The following is a 25,941-nucleotide window of genomic DNA, read 5'->3' as shown; positions in this document are numbered from 1 at the left end:
GGCTAGCTATGAATTAGGATAATGCTATACACCTCTCATCTGCCTGCAACTTTAATTTTTCTTTCCTCTTTGACTATGAAAAACTGCATGCATCAAGTTGAAAGGGAGTTCATCATATGGTAAGTGAAACACAACAATCCATTTCTCAATAATATTTAATTAATTTGTTCCTATACAACAATATATATAGTACATCTCTTTTTGTAAAGTTAATTAAATTACTCTGGTCCGTGCGAGTCAGGTACCACTCACGTGCTTATTAATTTATATGCAGCATTAGTGCTTGCCGCTTGAAATCTGGTTGCACCCAGTCACTTGATTTAGGCCATTGTGAACAAATATATGAAAGAGTGATTAAGAAAGCTTGTCTACCTTAAAGTTTTTTAATATATATATATATATATATATATATATATATATATATATATATATTAATTATAAGAACACATTAAATCTTACTTTACGTTATTTACAGTTTACTGAACGAGGCATGTAACTGTTCACAACTAAATTCATACTCTAAACTACATATGATAGATATATAAATGCATTGAGATGAGGTAGTACATTTCAAATTCATATATGTAACAATGCCACATTGGTTCTATCACAAACCAATAACAGATCCATTGTAGTTAATTATAATATGAAGGGACTTAATTGAAAACATCATCTTGAAGACATACTTTACTTTCAAGCAGCTCAGCTCACAAATGATAAGGTCATGAATCTTAATTTTACCTTAACAACAGCTTCAAAATGGTTCGATCTCATTGTCAACAACCCTTAAAACATCTGCTAGCTAAGTATTGAGAGTAGACTCTCCTGGTCGTCTTTGCTAACATGCATGGACAAAATCAAACAGCTTCCTGGGTAGGAATAGTAGCCTCCAATGCGTTATGACTTCACACCAATAGAAAATAAAATAAATAATACTCCGTAGAGTTGAACAGTACACCTACAAAATGGATATCATTTTCAGTGAGATAAGAATGAAAATAAACTATTTATCACAATAAAATTTACCAAGATAACATTACTTTTGCACAACCCTGGCCTAGAAACAGAATTTTAATTTTTCAATTAGTCAACACTCAACACACAACAAAACATCCAGCCTTCATTCAGTCCAAATTCAAAACAACACTCTTTAAGAAGACTCTCTCACACTTGGCACATTTATATAAGGAAATAGTTGGGAATTGAAGAATCAACAATGATCACATCCAACAGCCAAAACCACCACAACTCTCGCAGGTATCACCTAAAAGAATTAAAGAAAACATAAGAAAAATGAAGAAAGAACCCTTAAATGCTTGCTCACAGTTTACAGTTAGAAAGGGAATCCCAGACAGAATCTTTGTACATATATAATTCAGTTTTGAATATAAAACCATGCTGTTAACATAATCATATCACAACAAGGAAGACAATTACAAAGTACAGATTTCCTAGCTGCATGCCACACACCTCTTGTAAAAGAATACAATATAGACGTGACGACTAAGTAATAAAATGAAAACCAGTTAAACTAACCTGCCAAAGCTAGCTTGCTTGAGAAGGATCCAAAGGAGGATAGATAGTGAGCTTGAATCTATGGGTGGGTTTTTCGGTTGGGTCCTGTTTCTGCTGTTTCTGCTTGAGTATATCTTGTGCAGACGGGATTGCCATCTTGCTATGGTTCAAGTCTATCTCTAGACTGCTTATATCAGCCAGGGCAAGTGGGATCGCCTCAAGCTTCTCACAGTGCCTAAGAGCAAGGCTCTTGAGTCTTGGGAAGTGTTTATTTGAAGCTTTCAAGGACCTTAAGTCGGTCCTCTCAATATGCAAGACCTGAAGACAAAGAAAACCACCAATGATTGGCTCCCAATACTCTCCTACAACTGCATGCTCAATCAACTTGAGGATTTCAAGTTTCTCTAGTGTTCCCAACACAGACAATTCACACCATGGGAGGTAGGTCTTTGACAGGGTCAGCTTTGTTAGGTTCGTTGGAAATTCATACTTTTGAGGAAGGTGTTGAAGTTCCTCCCCGTCATTCCACAGCTTAAGATTTTCCAGAAACTTCAACTCTCTGAGGTTTTTGAACAAACTAGATCCACTAATTTTGTCTGTCTCAAATAGTTTAGCCAAAGTCCCCCGAATGCCCAATTTCTTGAGATTGGGGGCCTTGGCAAGTGCAGCAGCCGTGCAGCTTAAAGGCGAAACCTTAGAAAGGGTTTGCAAGTTTTGATTTGGAAACGGATCTTTCTTGGTTTTTGAAGAGGAAGGGGGAGGAAGTTTGGCAGAAGAATTAGTTTGCAAATGCCTTAACCTTGACATGCTCCATATATCTCCTTTGATTTCAAGAGTACTCTCTGATGTCCTAACAATAAGAGTCTGCACATTCCGCAAGTTCCCAATCTCTGTAGGGAGGGTTTTGAGTGTAGTCGAGATAGCGATGTACCTAAGATGAAATAACCGAGAAAAATCTCTATGACAACGCATGAAAATGATCGATTCATCTGGTGCAAAGTGCAACACCCTCAACAATGGAAAGGCCTTGCGGAGTGATTGAATTATTTGTGGAGGCATTTCGATTCTATTCGAGGCAAAACATAGCAATGACCGGACATATTCTGGATTCTGCTTTGAAGAGATGAACTCTTTAAAAGAGCAGTGAACACTCAGACGGCGACAAGAATCTTGTTGATTCCTGATGTTGGTTTCATTGATTTCATTGAATAAATCTTCAGCCTTAGCTTCCTTCTTGCAAAACTGGAGCAACATGTCGTGAACACGACATGTTTTGATTTGACCATCTGTCTTTCTTTGTGTAGCCATAACAAGATTCCTACTGACTAAACTACACAACTTTTCACCTGCTATGACTTCCATAGTTAATACTCCTTCTTCTTCAATAAATCCCTCTGCAATCCATAGCTGCATCAGTTTTGCAGCGGGGATATGATTGCCATTGGGAAAGGCTCCCAAATAAAGGAAGCAACTCTTTAAGTCATCGGGCAAATGATCATAACTTAATTGTATTAACCTCTGGTAGCTCTCTATATTCATTCTAAGGAAATCACTAAAACTGATAGCCACATTGCGCCATTCTAACCGAGTTTTCGATTTTCCTAAGAGAATACCAGCAATTATCACTACCGCTAGTGGTAGTCCATCACATTTTTTTGCTATCTCTTCACCATACTCTTTCAAGTCATCGGGGCATCTTTCCTCACGAAAAACCTTCTTCTCAAGTAGCTCCCAGCTTTCTTTAGGCTCTAAAAATTTCAAGCGGTGAGGCTCTCCCAGAGACCTCACAATGGTCGCCACTCTCTCCTCCCGAGTAGTAACCAAGACTCTACTACCTTTGCTCTTTGGAAAAGCATCCTGGATATCATTGAATGCGTCTACGGACCAAACATCATCCAGCACAACAAAATACTTTACATGCCCCAAAACTTCTTTAATCTTGCTAGCTAATTCCTCTTCAGTCACCTTTATATCACAATCATGGGGCTGTTGTAATTTCTTCAGAATTTGTAGATAGACATCCCTTTTCTTGTAGAACTGGGAAACATATATCCAAACACGATACATGAAATGATATTCGATTTCCTCCGACTTGAACACCTTGTTGGCCAATGTGGTTTTTCCAAGGCCAGGCATACCAAAAACTGAAATAACTCCATAACTGGATCCCTCCCTAAGACGTTGGATAATTATTTTTGCCTCTTCATCAAACCCTACCACATACTCTTCTTCAACTCTGGGTACCTTTTTAAGGTTAATAGATGATCTGAGTTAGCATTTGCATTATCAAAACATGAGACTCCTAATATAGGAAAGATATGAGACTTATTGGTGAAAAGAATCAATATATTTTGTGACAATTATATTCCAACATTTAAATTTTGTCAATTTAATATCAAAACTTTGTTTCTTGCGGCAATCATATGTAATTATATTAATTGACACTAAAAAAAAAAAATACTAAACTCTTTTAATTTAGGCTCGGTTTGGCATGCCTAGTTGAAAGCTTAAAGCGGGAAAGCTAGTAGCTAATAAACTAACTAATTGAAATTAAAGTGTTTGGTAAAATTAATTGTTGAATTAGATGATAAGTGTAAAAAGACATAAAAGAATAAACTAAGATATTAGGAATTTGATTAATGAAGGGTAGATGATGTTATTTTTGCAAATTAGTAAAGATAAAAATGGAAAAACAAAAGTTAAAAATTCAGGACCTTATTTTGAACTGCTACTTAGGACAACGTTTCAAAATAAGCTGTATTATTTTAAACTTCATATGTTTTACTAAACAGAGCTTATAACTAGAAGCTCTAAAATAAGATATACCAAACAAAGCCTTAGTGGTATACTGGTATGAAATAAACATTATGTTTCCAAAATTGATTTATCATTTAATTTTGGGAAAATGGCGCTTTTAGCCCTCAATTGTTTTACTTTTGAAAATTTAATCCCTGTCAGTTGATTTGAACAAATCTAACCATTTAATTGTCCTTAATGTGTCACATTTGGTCCCTCATATTATATAATTAGAATTATTTTTAATAATTTATATAATTTATTTATTCAAAATTAAAAATATTTTTTATTATAAATAAATACATGAATTAAAAAAATTAAAAAAAAATTAAAATTTCCGAAAATTTCCTCCACTTCAACATTCTATAACATAATTGAAAAAAAAATTAAAATTTCCGAAAATTTCCTCCACTTCAACATTCTATAACATAATTGCTTTACACCACAATTTAGTCAACTAAAATCAACATTTCACTATTACTAATTAATTTTTTTTGAATGCTACTAGCTCTATTACATAGTAGTATCTGTTCATATACCTTCTCAACCTACTGAAACACAAAGAGCTAATAACACCTCCACTGAGGTTCAAACTCACAACCTTCCAAATGGAAGTCCAACCCGGATACCATTAAACCACATAGTCCTGGTCTATTACTAATTAATTAAATTCATTTATACATATATAATTTATATATATGTATACGGCAACTTGAAGATTCGATAACATAATTGCTTTACACCACAATTTAATCAACTAAAATCAACATTTCACTTTTACTAATTAATTAAATTCATTTATACATATATAATTTATATATATGTATACAGCAACTTGAAGAAATAATATTATATTATATATTTTTTTTAATTTTTAATTTTTTTTTAATTCATGTATTTATTTATAATAAAAAAATATTTTTAATTTTGAATAAATAAATTATATAAATTACTAAAAACAATTTTAATTATATAACATGAGAGACCAAATGTGCTACATTATGAACAATTAAAGGGTTAAGTTTGCTCAAATCAATTGACAAGGGTTAAATTTCCAAAAGTAAAACAATTGAGGGACCAAAAGTGCCGTTTTCCCTTTAATTTTTTAAATAATTTGTTTGGCAACTCAATAATATTAATTTTTTTTTCTAAAGTCAGATAATTTTTTTTTTTTTTTGAATGCTACTAGTTCTATTACATTGTAATATCTGTTCATATACTTTCTCAACCTACTGAAACACAAAGAGCCAATAACGCCTCCACTGAGGCTTGAACTCACAATCTTCCAAATGGAAGTCCAACCCGAGTACCATTAGACCACATAGTCCTGGTCTAAAGTCAGATAATTTAATTTGATACAATTGTCACAAATACACAGATTTGTCATTAATAATATAAAATTTGAAGGATGTGGATATAATTGTTATGCTTATGAAGAATGAGGCTTTTAATTCAAAATTGATAGTTTAATTAGGAGATTTAATTCAGAATTTAATCGTATTACTATCACTTACTTTTTTAATTTAGTCATTACTTAGACTACCAAATTTAGCCCTTTAAGTGTTGAATCATTTCCAATTATAATGCAAGTTAACTTTTCCAAAAATGTTAAACATCGATGATAAAATTGAAAAGTCATGATCATTGCATCAATTGCTTTTCACCTAGGAAACAAAGTCCTAATTTCTTTATTTTAGGAGCCCTAATTTCACTTAACCGTTTACATGAAAAAATTTATAGTAGATTAAAATCTAAAAGAATTCAATACTTCAAATTAAATTTTATATCTTTAAAAATGAATGAAAAAAAAATACTCCGTAAAAAAGAATGAGAAATGTACCTTCTGCTGCTGCTGCAGCACAGACTGGGCAAGTTCTCGGGGCAACACTTTATCTTCGATCACTTTCTGATACTCCTTCTTGTCCTGGATTACCTTGATTTCCTCGAGAATTGCTTTGATCTTTCTGGCGACCTCTCTTTTCAAGGGGTAATCGAGGAAACTGGTGAACCTCTCGGCGTGGATCTTGGCGTCGACCACGTATTGGTCGATGAGGTTTTCGGAGCGGTAGACGACGTCCATGATCTCCTTCTCCAGCTGCTTCACGATGTCATTTTCCGTCCGGATTTTTCGGGATTCTTTGAGGAAGGACTTGAAGCCATTGACGAAGCGGAGGAGCTTCTTCACGTCGTCTTCTACGTCGGAGATTAGCTGGAAGTTCTCGTACAGTAACTCCGTCAAGTTCTCCACCAACACGTTCACCACTGCCTCCATTATCTCCCTCCCTCTGTTTCATCTCTCCTCTTTCTTTTCTTTTATGAACTATCAAGTCAACGAGTCGTCGGCAAAGTCTTTCTTTATTTTCTTTTCTTTATGCAGAGACCAATCGTAATGATTAAGCATTAAAATGACAAATTGGTACATCAATTATTCTCATTTTATTCTTAAAGAAAATAGGGATAAGGTTCAATTACTGAACGTAACCTGAAAATGCAATTAGGCCATTGAACGAAAAAAAAAGTGCAATTAAGCCACTAAACACTCTAAAAATGTGCAATTTCACCTGATAGCAGGTTACCCTCAATTTTAGCAGGTTATCTGCTTACGTGGCAGCTGAGTTGGCATTTTTAATAAATTTTAAATTATTTTTAATAAATTTTAATAATAAATTTTTATTTAAAAATTTTTTTTAAAAAATAAAAACGACTTTATTTTATTTTTATTTAAATTTTTTCAATTTTTTTTATAAAATTTATTATTAAAATTAATTATTAAAAATTATTTAAAATGCTAACTCAGCTGCCACGTAAGCAGGTAACCTGCTAAAATTGATGGTAACTTGCTATCCGGTGAAATTGCATACGTTTGGAGAGTTCAGTGGCCTAATTGCACGTTTTTGAAGTGTTCAGTGGCCTAATTGCACTTTTTGTTCGTTCAGTGGCCTAATTGCATTTTCAGGTTATGTTCAGTGGCCAATTTGAACCTTATTCCAAGAAAATAATACAACTACTCCCTTTTTTACTCCCAACTTTTATTCTCTCTCACAAATCCTTGATGTTGACACTTTTTTTCTGGAATCAACATGATGAAAATATCTTATTATTGTTTGTCACGTTATAGAGTAAAACTGAAAGAGTAAAATTTGAAAGTACATGTAGAGCTCTATTCTTAAAACAACTCCAACAACAAGTGATTTTTCTGTCAGTTTTTTTGTAAGTTCCAATATCAACCTCATCATTCATTATCTCACTTAATATCAAAACTCTTCTTTTTAATCGTTTGAATTTTGTGCAGATTCATCATTTTACATAAATTATATTTTAATTATTATTTATTTATTATCATTTTAAAAATTATAATTGTAATTGTAATTATAATTATCATTATTTATATTTAAATTAAACATGTCAAAATTTAATTTAATTAATAATTATAAATTATAAATTTAATAATACAATTAAATAAAAAATTTAAATACAGAAGTTGGATGTTGCATAATATTTTTTTTTTAAAGCAAAAAAAGCTGAGCTATAGATTAATGAAAAAACCCATAAACAAAGTCAAGAGGGACAGAGCACCAGTAGTCCAGTACATAGAAGAAGTTTGTTGGGATGCATGCGAAGCTAAAGTATGAGCAACTAAATTAAATTGTCTAGAGACTAAATGAATATAACCAACGTGAGACCTTGGGCTAGAAACGATAGACGTCAAAAGGTGATGTAAACTCGAACAATCCGTATAGAGAGCAATGACTGATAAACCACGATCCTCCAACCAGGAAAGAACTTCCTTACAAGCCAGTGCTTCCGCCATAAGAGCACTGGTACAAAAAGCGAGCAGTCTGTTTGATGCCGCCATGAAACCACCGTCGGCAGAGCACACGAACGCACCAAAAGTCGTTGATTTTGCAGAGGATGAGAAACTGGCGTCGACAAAACAACTAGAGACTCCACTTTCCAGGTGAGGCTGCTGTGGCGGCAGGTTGGTAGTGGTGCTAGCAAGGCCGTACGTCGCTGCAGTCCAATTCGTGACAACAGCATATGCTGCCCTCCAAACTTAAGCTGGCCGTTGTAAACAAGAATTCCATACAACTGAGTTACGAGCCATCCATACATGATAAAGAAAAATTAAGACTCTTACAATGATGAGAAATATAATTGTGTTGTATTCTAAATAATGTCAAGAGTACAGGGAGCGAATATATAGAGATGCTAGATAGAATCCTAATCTAATACGAATAATATAGTCCTAGTCTAATATGAATAATATAGTCCTAATACTCCCCCTCAAGCACAAGGTTGGCTAGCCAAAACATTGAGCTTGTCACGGAGAGAGTTAAAACGAAGAGACAACAGAGACTTTGTGAAAATATCTGCTAGTTGATCCTTGGTTGAAATAAAGTGCACCTCTAACTCCTTTTTGGCTACTTTATCGCGAACAAAATGATAGTCAATCTCAATGTGCTTCGTGCGGGCATGAAACACTAGATTGACACATAAATAAGTTGCTCCTAAATTATCACACCATAGTCGAGGAGGAGACGCAAGAGGGATGCCGATTTCGTGTAACAGAGAAACAAGCCATGTAACTTCTGCAGATACATCAACGAGTCCCTTATATTCTGCTTCAGTCGAAGAACGTGCCACAGTCTGTTGCTTCCGACAAACCCAAGATATAAGATTACTGCCCAAGAACACAGCAAAGCCACTAGTAGATTTGCGATCATTCGGATCGCAAGCCAATCTGAGTCAGAATAGGCGTGAATATCCATAGATGTAGACCGAGAAATACGCAGGCCAAGATTCAGGGTGCTTTTGACATACCGCATGACTCTCTTTAGAGAGGCCCAGTCTGTAGTAGTGGGAGCATGCATATGTTGACACAAGAGATTAACAGCATAAGATAGATCCAGACGAGTTACCATAAGATACTGGAGAGCACCAGCAAGACTCCTGTATTGTGTTGGATCGGCATAGGGAACGGCCACATCGTCTGTGATTTTAGCAGAAGAGACATGCGTGATTACTGGCTTATAGTCCACCATGCCAGCACGTTTGAGAATATCCTTCATGTACCGTTGTTGGGATAAAAGCATACCGCCAGATAATGGGACAGTTTCTATTCCCAAGAAGAAAGAAGGCACACCCATATCACGAACCTTAAATTCAAGTGCTAATTTATCAATAAGAGCAGTAACACGATCTGAGTCAAAGTCCATAATTAAAATGTCATCAACATACACCAAGAGATAAAGACGAATATTGTCACGAAAATAGATGAAAAGAGACACATCCGTCTTAGAAGGCGAGAAGCCCACAGAGACAAGAAAATCATTTAGCCTTGTGAACCATGCGCGTGGGGCATGTTTGAGACCGTATAGGGATTTTTTAAGCAAACATACATGATTAGGTAACAACTTATCCTCATAACCAGGTGGTTGTCGCATGTAAACATTTTCAGCTAGCTCGCCATTTAAAAAGGCGTTGTGAATATCCAACTGGCGAATAGACCACCCACGAGATACGGCTAAAGATAAGAGAAGACGAACCGTAGTGGGTTTAACCACAGGACTAAAGGTCTCAAAAAAGTCATCTCCAACAACTTGATTAAAACCCTTGGCTACTAACCTTGCTTTATGACGGTCTATTGAACCATCAACCTTCCGTTTGGTTTTGAAAACCCACTTGCAACCAATAACATTCGTACCTGGTTGAGATGGAATGAGACGCCACGTATGATTATGGACCAAGGCATTGAACTCTGCGTCCATTGCATCACGCCACTCAGGAAACTTGACCACTTGAGAGTAATAGGTAGGCTCAGGCAATATAGTGGAAATAGTGGTTAAGGCAACATGTTGATGCGGCCGGAGCACCGAGTGTTCATGTTATGCGACCGAGGAGGCGGAGTAGCACGTTGAGGACGTCCGCGCGACCTGCCGTGCCGCTCAACCTACTAGTCCGAGACAGTTCGCTCACTCGATGCGGACTGCTCGTGACCGTGACCGAGATCACCGCCAGAAGCCCGCACGGGCTCGTGAATCTGCCGAGCGCCATCAGTAATCGTGGCCGAGACATCACTTCCTTGGCCCGTCATAATTGGTGCAGTAGCCCACGGTTCGGAACGCGGTGTAGCAACCTGCGAGGCAATAGGAGAAACAAAGAGAAACACAGTCTCATCGAATCGCACGTGGCGACAAATAAAAACCTTGTTAGTGTTAGTGCCCAAACAACGATAGCCACGATAAGACGGAGGATAGCCTAGAAAGGCACAGGGAGATGAACGAAACTAGAGTTTATTGCGATTATAAGGACGTAGGACAAGAAAGCACAAACAGCCAAACACTCGCAAGTAAGAGTAGGACGAGGGAGATCGATGTAAACAGAAGTGAGGGGAATCATCAGGCAGAACACGAGTAGGCATTTTATTAATTAGATACACAGTAGTTTCAAAAGCATAGTCCCAAAAACGAGACGGAACAGATACTTGAGCCATTAAAGACAGTCCTGTCTCAACAACATGACGATGTTTGCGTTCCACTCAACCATTTTGCTCATGAGTATATGCACAGGATTGCCTGTGGCGAATACCCAGCGAAGCAAGAGTGAAACCAAGCTTTTTATATTCTCCCCCTAAATCAGATTGAAAGGAAATAATATTGTGAGAACAAGAACGTTCAACGAGTGATCGAAACTTAGCAAATATAGCATACAAATCAGATTTAGCACGCATGGGATAATACCATATATAACGAGTGTAATCATCCACAAACAACACAAAATATTTATAGCCAGATGCAGAAAGTAATGGCACCGGGCCCCAAATATCTGAATAAACTAATTCCAAAGGATGCGTACTAGTAGTTTCGACACGAGCCAAAGGAAAACGAGAGGATTTTCCCAATTGACAAGAGGAACATACATTGGGAAGATCACTAGAATTAAACGTACGAATACACGAAGACACTAAAATTTTATGTAAGACTCGAGAATGAGGATGCCCCAACCGCATGTGCCAAACGTAAGAGGATCGCGCAGCAACAAACGCGGAGCTAAGGAGGACGTATGCCATGTGTAGAGACCCCGTACACATGTCTCTTAAAAAGAACCTTCCTGGTCAAAATGTCTTTCACATAAAAACAAAGGGGGTGAAACTCAAAGAAAACATTATTGTCCTTTGCAAAACGCTGGACAGATAATAGAGAAGAAGAGAGATCATGGACATGTAAAACATCATGTAACTTAAAAGACCTAGAATCAGTAGCTAACGAAGCGGAACCAACATTAACAATAGGCAAACCTGTACCACCGCCGACTCGCAAAGTCTCCGGGCCATCATAACCTGTCGCAAAAGTCATCAAAGAAGAATCAGGCGTAGCATGATTTGTAGCACCAGTGTCAGGGAACCACTGATGAGGACCGTTGGAATCACCATTATCACCAGAGACGGTCACATTAGCCTGAAAACCCGGAGCCCCTGAATAACGCCGAAAATAGTTGGCTCCCGTGTGACCAAAACGTTTACAAATTTGACACGGATCATCATAGCGCCAAAAACAATTGGCTCCCGTGTGACCAAAACATTTACAAATTTGACACGGATCATCAAAGTCACATCGCTGTCTGGACCGCTTCTCATACAGTGTATCGTGGTTCGACGCCATCGGCTGAGCAGTATGTAGCAGCGGAGCAGATCTCGAACTGAACCTCAGTCTTCTTGTCTTTACTTGATTTCGTCGATCAAGAAACCTTAATATTTAGAATTCTGCCTATATTATTTTGGTGGGCAACAAATGGAGTTCTCTTTCACGCAATTTAAGGATAAACAAGAAGAATTAGCTGAGCAAATAACACAACTTCCTGGATATTCTTTCTAGGTGTCGGATCCGGTGGTGACTATAATACTGCTGACGTCATGTAATAATTTTTGTAAATTGTTGTAAACCCTAGCTAACTGATACCAGATGAGAATATAATTGTGTTGTATTCTAAATAATGTCAAGAGTACAGGGAGCGAATATATAGAGATGCTAGATAGAATCCTAGTCTAACACGAATAATATAGTCCTAGTCTAATATGAATAATATAGTCCTAATAACAATTACATCCCCAGACAACACACAAAGAGCATTTTTGAATCAGCTAGAGAAGGTATCCCTAGTCACACTATCAACAGGGAGGCGAGATTCACTCCAAACCAACTGGGCATAATCACAATTTATTATGGAGTGCATTGTATCCTCATGGTGGGACACGCACATCGGGTATGAGGGGCTCACCTCAACCCTTCTTATAAGTATTTTAGTGGTGGTAGGGAGGATCCCACTAATAGCTCTCTATAAAAAAGTCTTCCACTTGGGTGGGGCTTTAATTTTCCATAAAGAGTTCCACTTGCTAAACCTTGGGGTGGTTGTACTCAACTCCCCTACTATGAGCCTATAACCACTTTTCACAGAATAGATGCCGTTCAGGTCCCTATGCCAGTACCATGAGTCCTCATATGATGGGGCCACATGAATCCTAACGATGCGGTTCACATCATTAGGAGTAAAAATATCTCTCAGAATAGCCAAATTCCAATTATTTGTTTCTTGATCAATCAAACCAGACACCATTTAGCCTTGCAATTTCTGGGGCATAGTGGTATGTATCATTGGGTCATGAATATCAAGAAGCCACGGGTGACCCCATATTAAGGTAGAGCTGTAACACCCCAGATTTTTAAGACATTTAAAACTTATAATAAAGGTAGAATCTTATTAAATCCCAAGATATAAATACAAGCGTTCGGGGTGCTATGCCACACCTGGGCTAGAGAACCCAAGTGCACAGGCTAACTAACTAATATCCTCAAAGCGTAAATACGTAAACGTGGCACGCAGGCCAAAAGGGAAACTATCTACTTCTAAGTTGTAGCGCACTCCAGTGACTTAATCTTCTGTGCCTGAAAGCCAAATATATCTGTTCAGCGAGAGATGCTGGTAACCCACTCCAACGCGTTGAAATACAATACATATAGAGATATATATAGATATACGAAAACCATTTTGAGCATGAAGATATATCCTACGAACTCTAGCTTTAAAACCGGGAATGACTCGACAGATAAGGCCAGACACAAGCAACAGTTATAACGAGCATATGCAGTTCACAACAGATAAGGTAGATAAGGCAAAGCATAAACAATGATCATAACCCAACATGAACAATCCCCAATATAAATCCCATAGTCACATCCCCCAAGACACTCGTAATCACAACTCGTCCATGTCACAACACATAACACACTTTGTTGGCGCCACAGGACCAATCGCATGCCCATACATGAGGGTCAGCGCATATAGCTCTGACACGGCCCCGCAGCACCCTGCCCCGTATCGCAACACGGAGGGGTCGATCGCAACCGACCGATGAACCGCAGCTCATCATAATGTTTGATCGCAACCAAACAGTGGACCGCAGCCCAAGAGAGTGTGTCATCTGACTGTAGCCAGGAATTCCCATCTGACTACAGCCAGCCTCTGAACCGCAGCTCAGGAAAGATGTCACCTGATTGCAGCCAGGAATTCCCATCTGACTACAACCAGCTTCTGGACCGCAGCCCAGGATACCGTCATCCGACTGCAGCCAGGAATTCCCATCTGACTGTAGCCGGCTTCTGAACCGCAGCTCAGGATAACCAATCCGATCGCAACCGAATTGGGGTAACACGCACACATAACACATAACAAGCACATGCAACCCACATTACACATTGGGAAGGGGAATAAGCGTATAACAACCTTATGCGTGATCCATCACGTACTAAGAATAGTCCTAAGGGGATCATACTTCTTCCACCTAGGTCAACGGGATACCAATTCAACTAGCATGCAATATAATAGACCCATAAACCTACGAACGGTACCCGAAATATCAAACTAGACATAGGCACGACAAACGGGGTCCGTTGGGACACCACGGGGATCGGGGAAACATCAAACGGGGAAGCCGGGGTCCCGAGGGGGGGAAAATTCCAGCGGGTAGCCGGTGGGTGGGGGTCCACCCGCCGGCTAACACTGTTCCGGGCAGCGGGTGCCCGGCGGGCAGCTGCCCGCCCGCCGGCTGCCCGCTGCCGGAGCTGCCCGAATTGCCGCGGGTAGGTGGTGGGTCCCCTACCCCCCACTGACTCTTTTCACCACTTTTCGTCCCGGGAACCATTGTGGAACCCGAAACCATGCTTAGACACTTTTCAACGTAATTAACGACAACACATAGACAATTAACGGATCAAATACGATAAACGAACGGCACATAACCTATCATGCTTTTCTAATCATAATCAACACCCAAACATGCGATTTCCCCACTCGATAATCCAAGAATAATATCATACGATACAACCTAGGGTTCTAATCACTTTTATATCGATCAAGAATACAATTCGTCTTCTAATTGCAAGATTCGGTAGGAACAACACATAATCATCAAGGATACCAATTAATCATCAAAAACATCATAATCATCAAGAACAACACATAATCATCAAAACCCCAATTAATCATCAAGAACATCATAATTATCAAGAAACTCCCAATATCCAGATTATCAAGATTCCTCATGGAATCATTATATCGACATCAATAATAATCATCATCAATCGCCATTTACAACAATATGGGGGAAACCCTAAGGGGAAATCATAGCTATGAAAATAGGTTTTGTTGAGACATGGGTTACCTCTTAATTAATTCCTTGGCTATGAAGGGTCTTTCTTTAAGCTTTCTTGCTTTCTTGATTTCTTCTAGGGGATTCTTGGAGCACTTTGGGGTGGTGGAACGTTTATTGTGGTGGGGGGTTCTAGGTGCCTCTTAAGTCCCCTATTTATATATTTAGGAGTCCTGGTTAGGAACTAATATTATAGGCTTGCTAATTCTATTCCTTTTGGAACTAAGGATTGAGTTTAGGGATAAGGGTCCATGGTCCATAGTGGACCATATTAATTAATTAAAGGGAATCCTAATCGTAGTCTGAATAGTAAAAGGCCTACTTCCTTTATTCCTAATAGATAACTAGGTCTAGGATTCCTAATTAGAATCTGAATAGTAAAGGGTTTACTTTCTTTATTCCTAATAGGCTTAGGACTCTAATTTAGGCAAGGGTCCACGGTTCATGGTGGACCTTTATTAATTAATTAAAGGAAACCTAACCGAATTAAATCATATTTAATTATTATTAACGGGATTAATTTAATAATTAATCCGGGATTGAAGGCCGTAACACGGGGTGTTACACTCTCCCCCCCTTACGAGAAGCTTCGTCCCCGAAGCTTGGAAATCATTGCAGGGTTAACGAGTCAAGAGAAGAACCGTGGTCCTATAGAGAAGGTATTTCACGGGGAAATTGTATACTTGCACGCCTATGTGTGTTGGGTTTTTGGGAGCGATTAGGTTTTACAGGGTTAAGAGAGTGGGTTTCAAACTTGAGGACACGGTGAATTCAGGAATTAGGATCAAGTTTTCGAGGTTGCAACTTAGGTTGTGAGGTTGCCACTTGTATGGAATCGTTAAAACATGGGATTGAGAATGGGGTCTGAAGGGTAGAAAGGGTTTTGAAATAAGGAAGGGGCCGATTTTCCGAGGGAGGGAAAGGAATTCCGCTAGGATGGGTTAAGGTTTCTCGATCCCAAGTGAATAATCTGGTTAGATGCTTTGATCACGATGCGCCGACGAGCTGATGATCCTCCTTCCTTGGTGTTGGTGCTTGCTTGACTTTAAGATCCTTGTTAGACCTTGCTTCCCAGGCTAAGGTTTCATCCTTCTCTTCTTTCTTGAGGGAATTTCCCGTGGTGATTCAACACTTACTTCTTTAATGCGCCCAAGGTCTTGACCGAGTTGGGTCAACCAAGCCAATCTCTTAGGGCGCATTTCCCAAATTCTTCCCAAAGTCTCTTGGGAGTCGATGGATTTTGGGTTGAATTTCTCTTCTTATTGAATTTCATCTCCTCTTTAGTGGATGAAATTCTTAGTAAGACTTCATGTCTTACCCGAGGTTCGGCATTGTTGTGCCCTGTTTGTGTTATTTTTTAATGATGAAGGTGTCCTTGCGTGCCCTTTTTCTTTTAAAGCGCAGTCAGTTACCAAATCTCGTTGTGGGATGACTCGGCGACTTTACGAGTCACCTCATCTCCTTGTAGGTCCTTAATGACCCTTGAAGTCTTGGCGCGAATGTGTTCTTCACCCTTTTGCTTAGCACCATGGGCTACGTAGTTCTTGATTCCATACAACTTGTAAGGAGTCCTCTGATTTGCTCGAACGATGTCCATGGTTTGGAGGAGTCCCGGTCCCTCCTTAGCATTTTGACTTTTAAGGTTTTCGTGGGTTCTTAGTACGAGTTCCCAACTCACCTCCTTGGTTTGCGCAATCCTTTACGCCAAACATCCCTAGTCGGTTGTATCGTAGGATCCGATTTCAATTACTCGTGCAATGTAATTGATTGTGATTTCCCGATGGTGTCTCGTGCGTCAAGGTCTTTTACGTAGGACACTATGTTTAGGTGGTCCATGCTTCCTTACCCAAGACTCACATTCCTCAATCGAGGCACAGAAGTGCGCCACAAATCAATAAAATGAGGGGTTAAGAAATCAGCACATTGTACCAGTGGGCGCGAGGTGGGCGGTCGTCCGCCTGCCAAGCTCCTGCCAAGGACCCGCCAAGGTCCCGTCAAGGACCCGTTGGGGACCCGCGGGAAAGTGACTAGGAATAGTCAATTCCTTCGGGAAAGACCCCAAAAATGCACAGATTCATGTCCTATGTCCTGACAAGTCCCATGCCATTGTGCACAATAAAAGGGACTTGGATACATAGGATGACCCATCGTACAATGTTCATTGATCCTTAAGCACGAGTTCTAGAGCCCACATATACATACATATATATACCTATGTTTTCTTGGTCTGGGTTTAAAGGGGTGTAAGGAGTGCAAGGGCTAGGTTTCAAAGTCGAGGGGCGGATAGGGTCGATGTCTCAAGGTCGTAATACAGGAAGGAAGGTTGCCACCTTGTACGGGTTCGTCTGTAATGAGGGATCAAGAGCGAGGTTTGGAGTGATAGGACGGATTCTTTAACGAAATGGTACTTGATTGGCAAGGGGAGGGAAAGGGGCTAAGGACTCTTGGCTTTGAGTGATTAGGCCTGTTTGGGGCTTGGTTGTGGCGTGCAATCGAACTGGTGATCCCTTTTCCTTGGCTTTGTTTGATTCTAAGATTTTCGTTTGATCTTCTCTTCCCGTGTCGAAGTCCCCTTCGTTTCTATGGCTTCCAGGGGAATTCTCGTGATGGTTTCCGTGCACGTTCCCCTTGGATGCCCAGAAGTCTGGACCCAGTCGGTTTAGTGGGTCAAACCCCTAGGTCTTGACTCCTAATCCTTGCCGAGGGTTCTTAAGGGTAAGGGGGGTTTCGGGTTAGTTTTTCTTGTTCTATTGGGTTTCATCCCTTCCTTGGTGGATGAAATTCTTAGCAAGGATTTGTGTCCTCCTCGAGGTTCGGCCTGTTGCACCTATTTGACGATGTTTTCTGTAGCGAGGGCCCCTGACACATTGAACGTATTTGTTTGCCCGCTCTTGTCAATGCATGGCATTCTTCGGTGGCGTACGTACAGGCTATGGTTTCTCGTGAAGCCTTCACGGTTTTCGTGCAAGGGTGGGGTGATACGTATTCGTAACCTCCACCTACTTTGCCGATTCTTATCTAACAACTTATTTTAATATTGAATCAATGAATGTCGGTTCTTCACGCCCCTGGGCAGGGTAAGGGCCTTATGCTGCTCTACGTTTTTAACAGGGTTTCCAAACGGAGTGGGGATATGAACTTAGAGTAAGGGCAATAACAATTTAGGGTTTCCGAGGGTTTGGGTTAAGCGCAACAAAGGGTGAGCAAGATCATGACGGTTGCGAATTTTCTCTTAAGGTAATTAAGGATTCGGGGTGGGAGTTTTCAACAAATATGGGTATCAAGATGCTGGGGTTTCAGGGCGGATGATATTTTAAATTGGGGTGGTGGGGTCGCAAGGTGTCGCGATGTACTTACCTTGCACCCAAGGATTCGACTAATGGTGTCGTTCCTTTGCTACTTTAATAGGTGTCCAAGTTCTCCTTCCTGTTTGTTGTAGCCGCAACCCGGGTTCGCCGAGATAAGGCAACTTGTCGGAAGGTGCATGTCATTTGTCTGACTCGGGGGTTATCGTGGTTACCCTGGGTTGGTGCGTATTGCAGTCCGTCCCTTTTAGCAGTCCTGACTGTAACGTCGCTTCTTAGTAGTCATCCAAATCTTCCTTTTCTTTGGTCAGGGTCCTTGTCAAGTCTTTTGACGGGAGTTAGGACGAGGCGATTTATCGGGTAAGTGTACGTTACCCAGTTGTGGAAGTAAACTTATCTATTCGCACCCTTACCTGGTGTGGTAAGCGTAGGGGGAGGTTCCTTTAAGTTAGAGAGGGATGAAGTGAGGGGAGGTTATGTGTAGGTTTCACAATCTCACTGCGCGTCCTAAGATTCCTGGATCTTATGTTCCTAAGTACCTAGAGTTCAAGCCTAGTGTCCTAAAGTCCGGTCTTAAGAGTCTTATCCTAGGGTCAAACTTGAGCTCTGATACCAACTGTAACACCCCAGATTTTTAAGACATTTAAAACTTATAATAAAGGTAGAATCTTATTAAATCCAAGATATAAATACAAGCGTTTGGGGTGCTATGCCACACCTGGGCTCGAGAACCCAAGTGCACAGGCTAACTAACTAATATCCTCAAAGCGTAAATACGTAAACGTGGCACGCAGGCCAAAAGGGAAACTATCTACTTCTAAGTTGTAGCGCACTCCAGTGACTTAATCTTCTGTGCCTGAAAGCCAAATATATCTGTTCAGCGAGAGATGCTGGTAACCCACTCCAACGCGTTGAAATACAATACATATAGAGATATATATAGATATACGAAAACCATTTTGAGCATGAAGATATATCCTACGAACTCTAGCTTTAAAACCGGGAATGACTCGACAGATAAGGCCAGACACAAGCAACAGTTATAACGAGCATATGCAGTTCACAACAGATAAGGCAGATAAGGCAAAGCATAAACAATGATCATAAACCAACATGAACAATCCCCAATATAAATCCCATAGTCACATCCCCCAAGACACTCGTAATCACAACTCGTCCATGTCACAACACATAACACACTTTGTTGGCGCCACAGGACCAATCGCATGCCCATACATGAGGGTCAGCGCATATAGCTCTGACACGGCCCCCGCAGCACCCTGCCCCGTATCGCAACACGGAGGGGTCGATCGCAACCGACCGATGAACCGCAGCTCATCATAACGTTTGATCGCAACCAAAACAGTGGACCGTAGCCCAAGAGAGTGTGTCATCTGACTGTAGCTAGGAATTCCCATCTGACTACAGCCAGCCTCTGAACCGCAGCTCAGGAAAGATGTCACCTGATTGCAGCCAGGAATTCCCATCTGACTACAACCAGCTTCTGGACCGCAGCCCAGGATACCGTCATCCGACTGCAGCCAGGAATTCCATCTGACTGTAGCCGGCTTCTGACCGCAGCTCAGGATAACCAATCCGATCGCAACCGAATTGCGGTAACACGCACACATAACACATAACAAGCACATGCAACCCACATTACACATTGGGAAGGGGAATAAGCGTATAACAACCTTATGCGTGATCCATCACGTACTAAGAATAGTCCTAAGGGGATCATACTTCTTCCACCTAGGTCAACGGGATACCAATTCAACTAGTATGCAATATAATAGACCCATAAACCTACGAACGGTACCCGAAATATCAAACTAGACATTAGGCACGACAAACGGGGTCCGTTGGGACACCACGGGGATCGGGGAAACATCAAACGGGGAAGCCGGGGTCCGAGGGGGGGAAAATTCCAGGCGGGTAGCCGGTGGGTGGGGGTCCACCCGCCGGCTAACACTGTTCCGGGCAGCGGGTGCCGGCGGGCAGCTGCCCGCCCGCGGCTGCCCGCTGCCGGAGCTGCCCGAATTGCCGCGGGTAGGTGGTGGGTCCCCTACCCCCCACTGACTCTTTTTCACCACTTTTCGTCCCGGGAACCATTGTGGAACCCGAAACCATGCTTAGACACTTTTCAACGTAATTAACGACAACACATAGACAATTAACGGATCAAATACGATAAACGAACGACAATAACCTATCATGCTTTTCTAATCATAATCAACACCCAAACATGCGATTTCCCCACTCGATAATCCAAGAATAATATCATACGATACAACCTAGGGTTCTAATCACTTTTATATCGAATCAAGAATACAATTCGTCTTCTAATTGCAAGATTCGGTAGGAACAACACATAATCATCAAGGATACAATTAATCATCAAAACATCATAATCATCAAGAACAACACATAATCATCAAAACCCCAATTAATCATCAAGAACATCATAATTATCAAGAAACTCCCAATATCCAGATTATCAAGATTCCTCATGGAATCATTATATCGACATCAATAATAATCATCATCAATCGCCATTTACAACAATATGGGGAAACCCTAAGGGGAAATCATAGCTATGAAAATAGGTTTTGTTGAGACATGGGTTACCTCTTAATTAATTCCTTGGCTATGAAGGGTCTTTCTTTAAGCTTTCTTGCTTTCTTGATTTCTTCTAGGGGATTCTTGGAGCACTTTGGGGTGGTGGAACGTTTATTGTGGTGGGGGTTCTAGGTGCCTCTTAAGTCCCCTATTTATATATTTAGGAGTCCTGGTTAGGAACTAATATTATAGGCTTGCTAATTCTATTCCTTTTGGAACTAAGGATTGGGTTTAGGGATAAGGGTCCATGGTCCATAGTGGACCATATTAATTAATTAAAGGGAATCCTAATCGTAGTCTGAATAGTAAAAGGCCTACTTCCTTTATTCCTAATAGATAACTAGGTCTAGGATTCCTAATTAGAATCTGAATAGTAAAGGGTTTACTTTCTTTATTCCTAATAGGCTTAGGACTCTAATTTAGGCAAGGGTCCACGGTTCATGGTGGACCTTTATTAATTAATTAAAGGAAACCTAACCGAATTAAATCATATTTAATTATCAATAACGGGATTAATTTAATAATTAATCCGGGATTGAAGGCCGTAACACGGGGTGTTACACTATAACCTCGTTTACAATTCTCTTCTTCTTAATCAACATGGTCCTCGAATTTTGAACCTTTTTACCTTGATCCTTCCCTTTGAATCGAACCTTTCTTGTATTCTTCTAACAATTCTGCAAGGTGGCAACCTTATTTCCTAAGTTTCAACTTTGATGACTTTGATCCTACTCCTAAGTAACGTGGTCCTTGAGCTTCTGAACCCAAACCTTTCGCTCTAATCCTTTCCATTGAACCGAATCCCTTCTTGAGCCTTTTCCCCCTGAGTTACCTTTCCTTTGTTACCGTTCCTATTTTGGACCTTTCATCCGAACCGAAGCCTTGGAGTTTTCAAGCGTTGCTTTGTGGAGAGTTGGAAGTGGTGTGCTAATGCAAGTGTTAAGTTGGCAGGCTGCATCAAGTTAGCCCAAGAGTTAGGGATAAGTTCATCCTGCTCGTGTTTTGAAGCTGGCAGTTGCAGTCTTTGTGTGGAAGTGAAGGGACAAGTTCAAGCGGATGCCGAGCTCAAGTTGTGTAGTGTGTTTACCTTGTTTCCTTCGGTTAAAGAAGTCAGCAGAGATCAGTTGAATGCAACCCTGGTTCTGTGATCCCAAGTGATCTAGTTTAGGGTTCTTGTGGTGTCATTTTCTGTTTGTGGCTTGTTCCTTAGCTGAGCTGTGTCGTTTTGAGTAGATCATTGGCTAGTTTTGAGCAGGAGTTAGGCTCGATGTGAAGTTAGCTTTCCTTTTCGGTAAATCTGTTATCTATCAGCTTATTTTCTTTCTTGTCTTACCTTTGTAAACCCTCAACCTATCTCTAAGTCTTGTCTCTCGTTTTGTTAACCGACGGTTTTGGTGTTGAACTTCATTGTGACCAAGCCTATCAATCTTGCTACCTTACTTTAAACCCTTGCTTTCTCTAACGTTGGTTAGTGGCGAATACCCTTGTTGCTTAAAACCTCGTTTGCAGCTCATCTCTTAAGCTTTGCCATTCGTTTTGCAAGCCGACCGTTTTGTTGTGGTAACTCGTTCTTCCCTCGTTTGCTGTTACCGCTCTGTTGTTGTCGCTTTTCGGTTGTGCTTAGTCATCCTCTCTTGGTTTCCGTGGTTGTTAGCTTGTAGTTTGAGTAGTTGGTTTAGTTGCTTTGCTTTTATGAAGACGCCGTCCGTCGCTGTTAACCAGAGGTTGGACTAGCTTGAGGTCAGTTCTAGCTGAGGAAGAGCTGACGAAGAGTCTAATGAAGATACCGAGGAGTCGGAGAGCGAGTCCTTCTAGTGTGAAGCTGTGGCTATCTTGTTCGCCTTTCCTGAGTAGTTGGGTCTCCTTAGCCGTTGTTGCCGTTTGTTGGTTGTTTGTTGTTGCTTTTGTGCTTGTTTTTGCCTGTTGCCTTTTTGTTTTGATTAGCTTAGTAGTAGTTGGTGCTTTGTGTTGGTTGTCTAGTGCTTAGTGGTTGGCTACAAGTCGGTGTTTGTGTTGAGGCTAGAGTTCATGATGCTCAATTTATCCGTTTGTCAAACTCTTGCCAATCCTTGATTTGAAAGGCCCTCTTTTTTGCTTTGAAAATTTTGTGAATTCTTTTGAGTTTTGACCAAAAGAGTTTGTTCTTGAACCTCTTGTCACAATGTTGTTCCCTATCACCGTTTGCTTTTAATTCGTCGTACCTAAGCTTCGGGACGAAGCTTCTTTGAAGGGGAGAGGATGTGACACCCGAAATCCAAATTCAATTAAGGGATTAATTGAGTAATTAATCCTATTTCCATTGGTGAATTAATTCCTAAAATCCTGAAAATTCAATAGTTGGGGACTAGTAATTGACTAGTAAACCCCAAAGTCAAAGTTGTACCTTAAGCTTTGTAAGGAGTTCCCTTGTTCCCTTACACTTCCTTATGTTAGTAACGGTATTCTTGACCTTTCACTTGGTGTTAGTATTGTAACCTAACCTAGTAGACCACCTTCATTCTTTCCTTACACTTTCTAAAAATCTAACTCCACCTTCTCTCTAAAAGGTGGTAGCTTTTCTTCCAAACCAAGTTGGAGCCTTGCCAAAACTTCAAGAGTTGCTTCCAAGATTCAACCTTTCATATATTTGGGCATCTAGGAGGGTAAGATCTAAGTTCATCTTGTGTTTTGGTTTTATCTTAGGTGTCTTTTCTCAATGATAGGATCTTTATGATCTTTTGGTATATTCTTGAAGTGGGTTTGGAAGGTGAGCATAGTGAGGAGCTTGTTGAGGTGTAAAGTGAAGTCTTTAGTCTACAACAGGTAACACATGCTCTACAAAATCTATTTTGCATACCTATATGAATATTTTCTTGGATTCTACATGTGTTTTAATATGAAATGTGAGTGTTTATGCATTGTCTTGTGAAAATGCATATCTAGAGCTTGTGTTTAGGGTTCATTTGTGCCATTGCTTGGCATTTCCTTTGATTCAAGTCATTTTGTTGTATTTGGTGAGATTTGGCATGTTTTGGACTTGAATTTGAGTTTGGAGATGAAAATCCGCGATGTTTTGTTGTGGTACAGGGGTGTACCCGGGCGGAACGACAAGTAGGGTCCAACCCGCCGCCCACCGCGGGGTTCACAGGTTGGGCAGCCTATACCGCGGGCGGAACCGCGGGTAGAGGCCTACCCGCGGGTACGTATTGTGGTGTGGCGGGATTTATTCCCCGTGATTCTTTTGACTCGGTATTTGGTCTTTGGACTTCCCGATATTCTTTTGTGGAACTATTTGAGTGTCTTCTTGATGTTTCGTATGTCTAGAACTATGTGGTAGGAATCCATGTAGGTTTTGGTGTCTTGAATCGTGCTAAGTGTTCAACATTGTGTTTCGTTGAACCGTGATGAGTCTTGTGTGTTCTTCGGAACTATCTTTGGTTTACCCGTTTGATAAGCATGCTAGTTTGGTGTTTAAATGCTTGTATGTGTGTTGTTTGTACCTTCCTATTGGTTGATGATAACTTGTGTTATTCATCGTTGTTGTTGTTGGACTGTGATCCATTCCTTGATTGAGTATGGTTTCATATCTTCGTTGTGATCCGTTGATTGATTCCTGTTGAGGTGTGATGTGTGTGTGGCTTTACCTGGATTGCACAATTAGTGGTATGGGACACTAGTCACCAAGGTAGTGCAGTGGTCCTCGTGGTGGCCATGACGTGATTATGGAGTTGTGACCTTTGTGTAAGGTTCACGTGATTCTTGGGTGCATGTGTTGCCGTGTCTGTGTATGGTACCCTCGTGTACTATGAAATTGGTGGTCTCGTTGGTGGTCGTTGGTGGGGAACGACGGTCCTAGGAGGGAAAAGGTTGGACTTGGTTGTACAGGGGTCCTGGAGGTAATGGTTGGAAGAGGAAATAAGGTTGGAACCGGGCATAAGGAAGGCATATCAACTCGTGATGGGTGATGTCACGAGGGCTTGTGTAGCTTTTGTTGTGAGTTCTCTTCTTGTGACGTGTGTAGTCACAAGGGCATGTGTTGCCATCGCTCTTGTCTTTATCCTTTGTGTTGTGGTTATCCTTTGTGGTTTTGGGATGTGTTCCCGTATCCTTGTTGAGATGTTTGAGTCTTGTGTTGACTATTTCTCTTGGTTTTGTACATATATACTTATGTATTCCGTTTCGAAAATGGCTTTACAACTTATATCTTATCCATGTACGTTATTTCACATGTATTGGTTGGTTACCAGCATTATTCGCTGACCGGATGTCGTCCCATGTTTTATTGTGTTCTTTTAGGTGATGTCTAGACGACTGCGCGGTTTTGTGCTTGCTAGTATAGCTTCTCCCTCTCTGTTTTGTGGCCTGTGTGCCAGTTTAGATGTAGCACTTTGAGATTATGGGTTTAGATGTAAACATTGCAGATGTTGCCGTAGCGTTCATCCTTTTGGTGAACGTAGCATAACACCCCGTGTTTCGGATTATATTTATCTAGTTATCTTTCAGTGTTCCACTGTGTTTGTTTGTTTAGTTCAGTTATCTGCATGTTTAAGGCTTTTAAATAGCTTGTTTTTAAGGGGTGTTAAATAGGGAGGATTGGGAATTTGTGTTGTAACGTTCTTGATATATATGTGGGTGGGAATTCGCATGTTCGGGTGTTGTTTATGTTTAGAAGACGTAATAGGATGAGTTATACGTGATTCTTGCTTTTGATCCATTAATTGCCTACGTGGCGTCGTTAATTGTGTTTGAAAGTGTCTAAAGCATGGTTTCGGGTTCCACAAAGGATCCCGGGACGTAATTGTGATAAAAGAGTCAGTGGGGGGGTAAGTGGGGTAAGGGTACCCGCCACCTACCCGCCGCTCGAAAATCACCGCTAGGCAACGGGCAGGCGCCGAGCAGGCGTTCGCCCGCTGGCAACCCGCTGCCCGGGCGATGATCTCCGGCGGGTGATCCCCACCCACCGGCCCCGCTGGTCCGTACCCACCCCGGGTCTTTGGCTTCCCCGTTTGATGTTCCCCATTC

The 25,941-nt window shown here is 40.6% G+C and overlaps 1 protein-coding gene across 2 annotated transcripts; it reads right to left on the bottom strand.

Annotated features, from left to right (window-relative positions):
• Nucleotides 1-605: 605 nt before the first annotated feature.
• On the bottom strand, nucleotides 606-6,629 carry LOC109193763 (putative late blight resistance protein homolog R1B-14). 2 transcript variants are annotated; one of them, XM_019344579.1, is made up of 3 exons: nucleotides 6,152-6,629; nucleotides 1,537-3,759; nucleotides 606-958 (listed from the first exon to the last, which is right to left on the bottom strand). In XM_019344579.1, the coding sequence occupies exons 1-2, from the start codon at nucleotides 6,581-6,583 to the stop codon at nucleotides 1,546-1,548; spliced, it is 2,646 nt and encodes an 881-aa protein (XP_019200124.1). In that variant the 5' UTR covers nucleotides 6,584-6,629; the 3' UTR covers nucleotides 606-958; nucleotides 1,537-1,545. The 2 variants fall into 2 exon arrangements, with proteins under 2 accessions (XP_019200124.1, XP_019200123.1); XM_019344578.1 differs by lacking the exon at nucleotides 606-958 and adding an exon at nucleotides 1,082-1,264.
• Between the last annotated feature and the right edge of the window lie 19,312 nt (nucleotides 6,630-25,941).

This window comes from Ipomoea nil, unplaced genomic scaffold, assembly GCF_001879475.1.
Source record: "Ipomoea nil cultivar Tokyo-kokei standard unplaced genomic scaffold, Asagao_1.1 scaffold1919, whole genome shotgun sequence".
Classification (NCBI taxonomy): Eukaryota; Viridiplantae; Streptophyta; class Magnoliopsida; order Solanales; family Convolvulaceae; genus Ipomoea; species Ipomoea nil.
The sequence above is the reverse complement of the archived record's forward strand: the minus strand, read 5'-3'. Positions and strand labels throughout refer to the sequence as shown.

What these genes read in the sequence shown, in the direction of transcription:
- LOC109193763 (XM_019344579.1), bottom strand. Translation starts at nt 6,583, where the DNA reads ATGGAGGCAGTGGTGAACGTGTTGGTGGAGAACTTGACGGAGTTACTG. An exon ending in TGCTGCAGCAGCAGCAGAAG is followed by an intron (nt 3,760 to 6,151) that starts GTACATTTCTCA and finishes AACCTTAAAAAG; the next exon opens with GTACCCAGAGTTGAAGAAGA.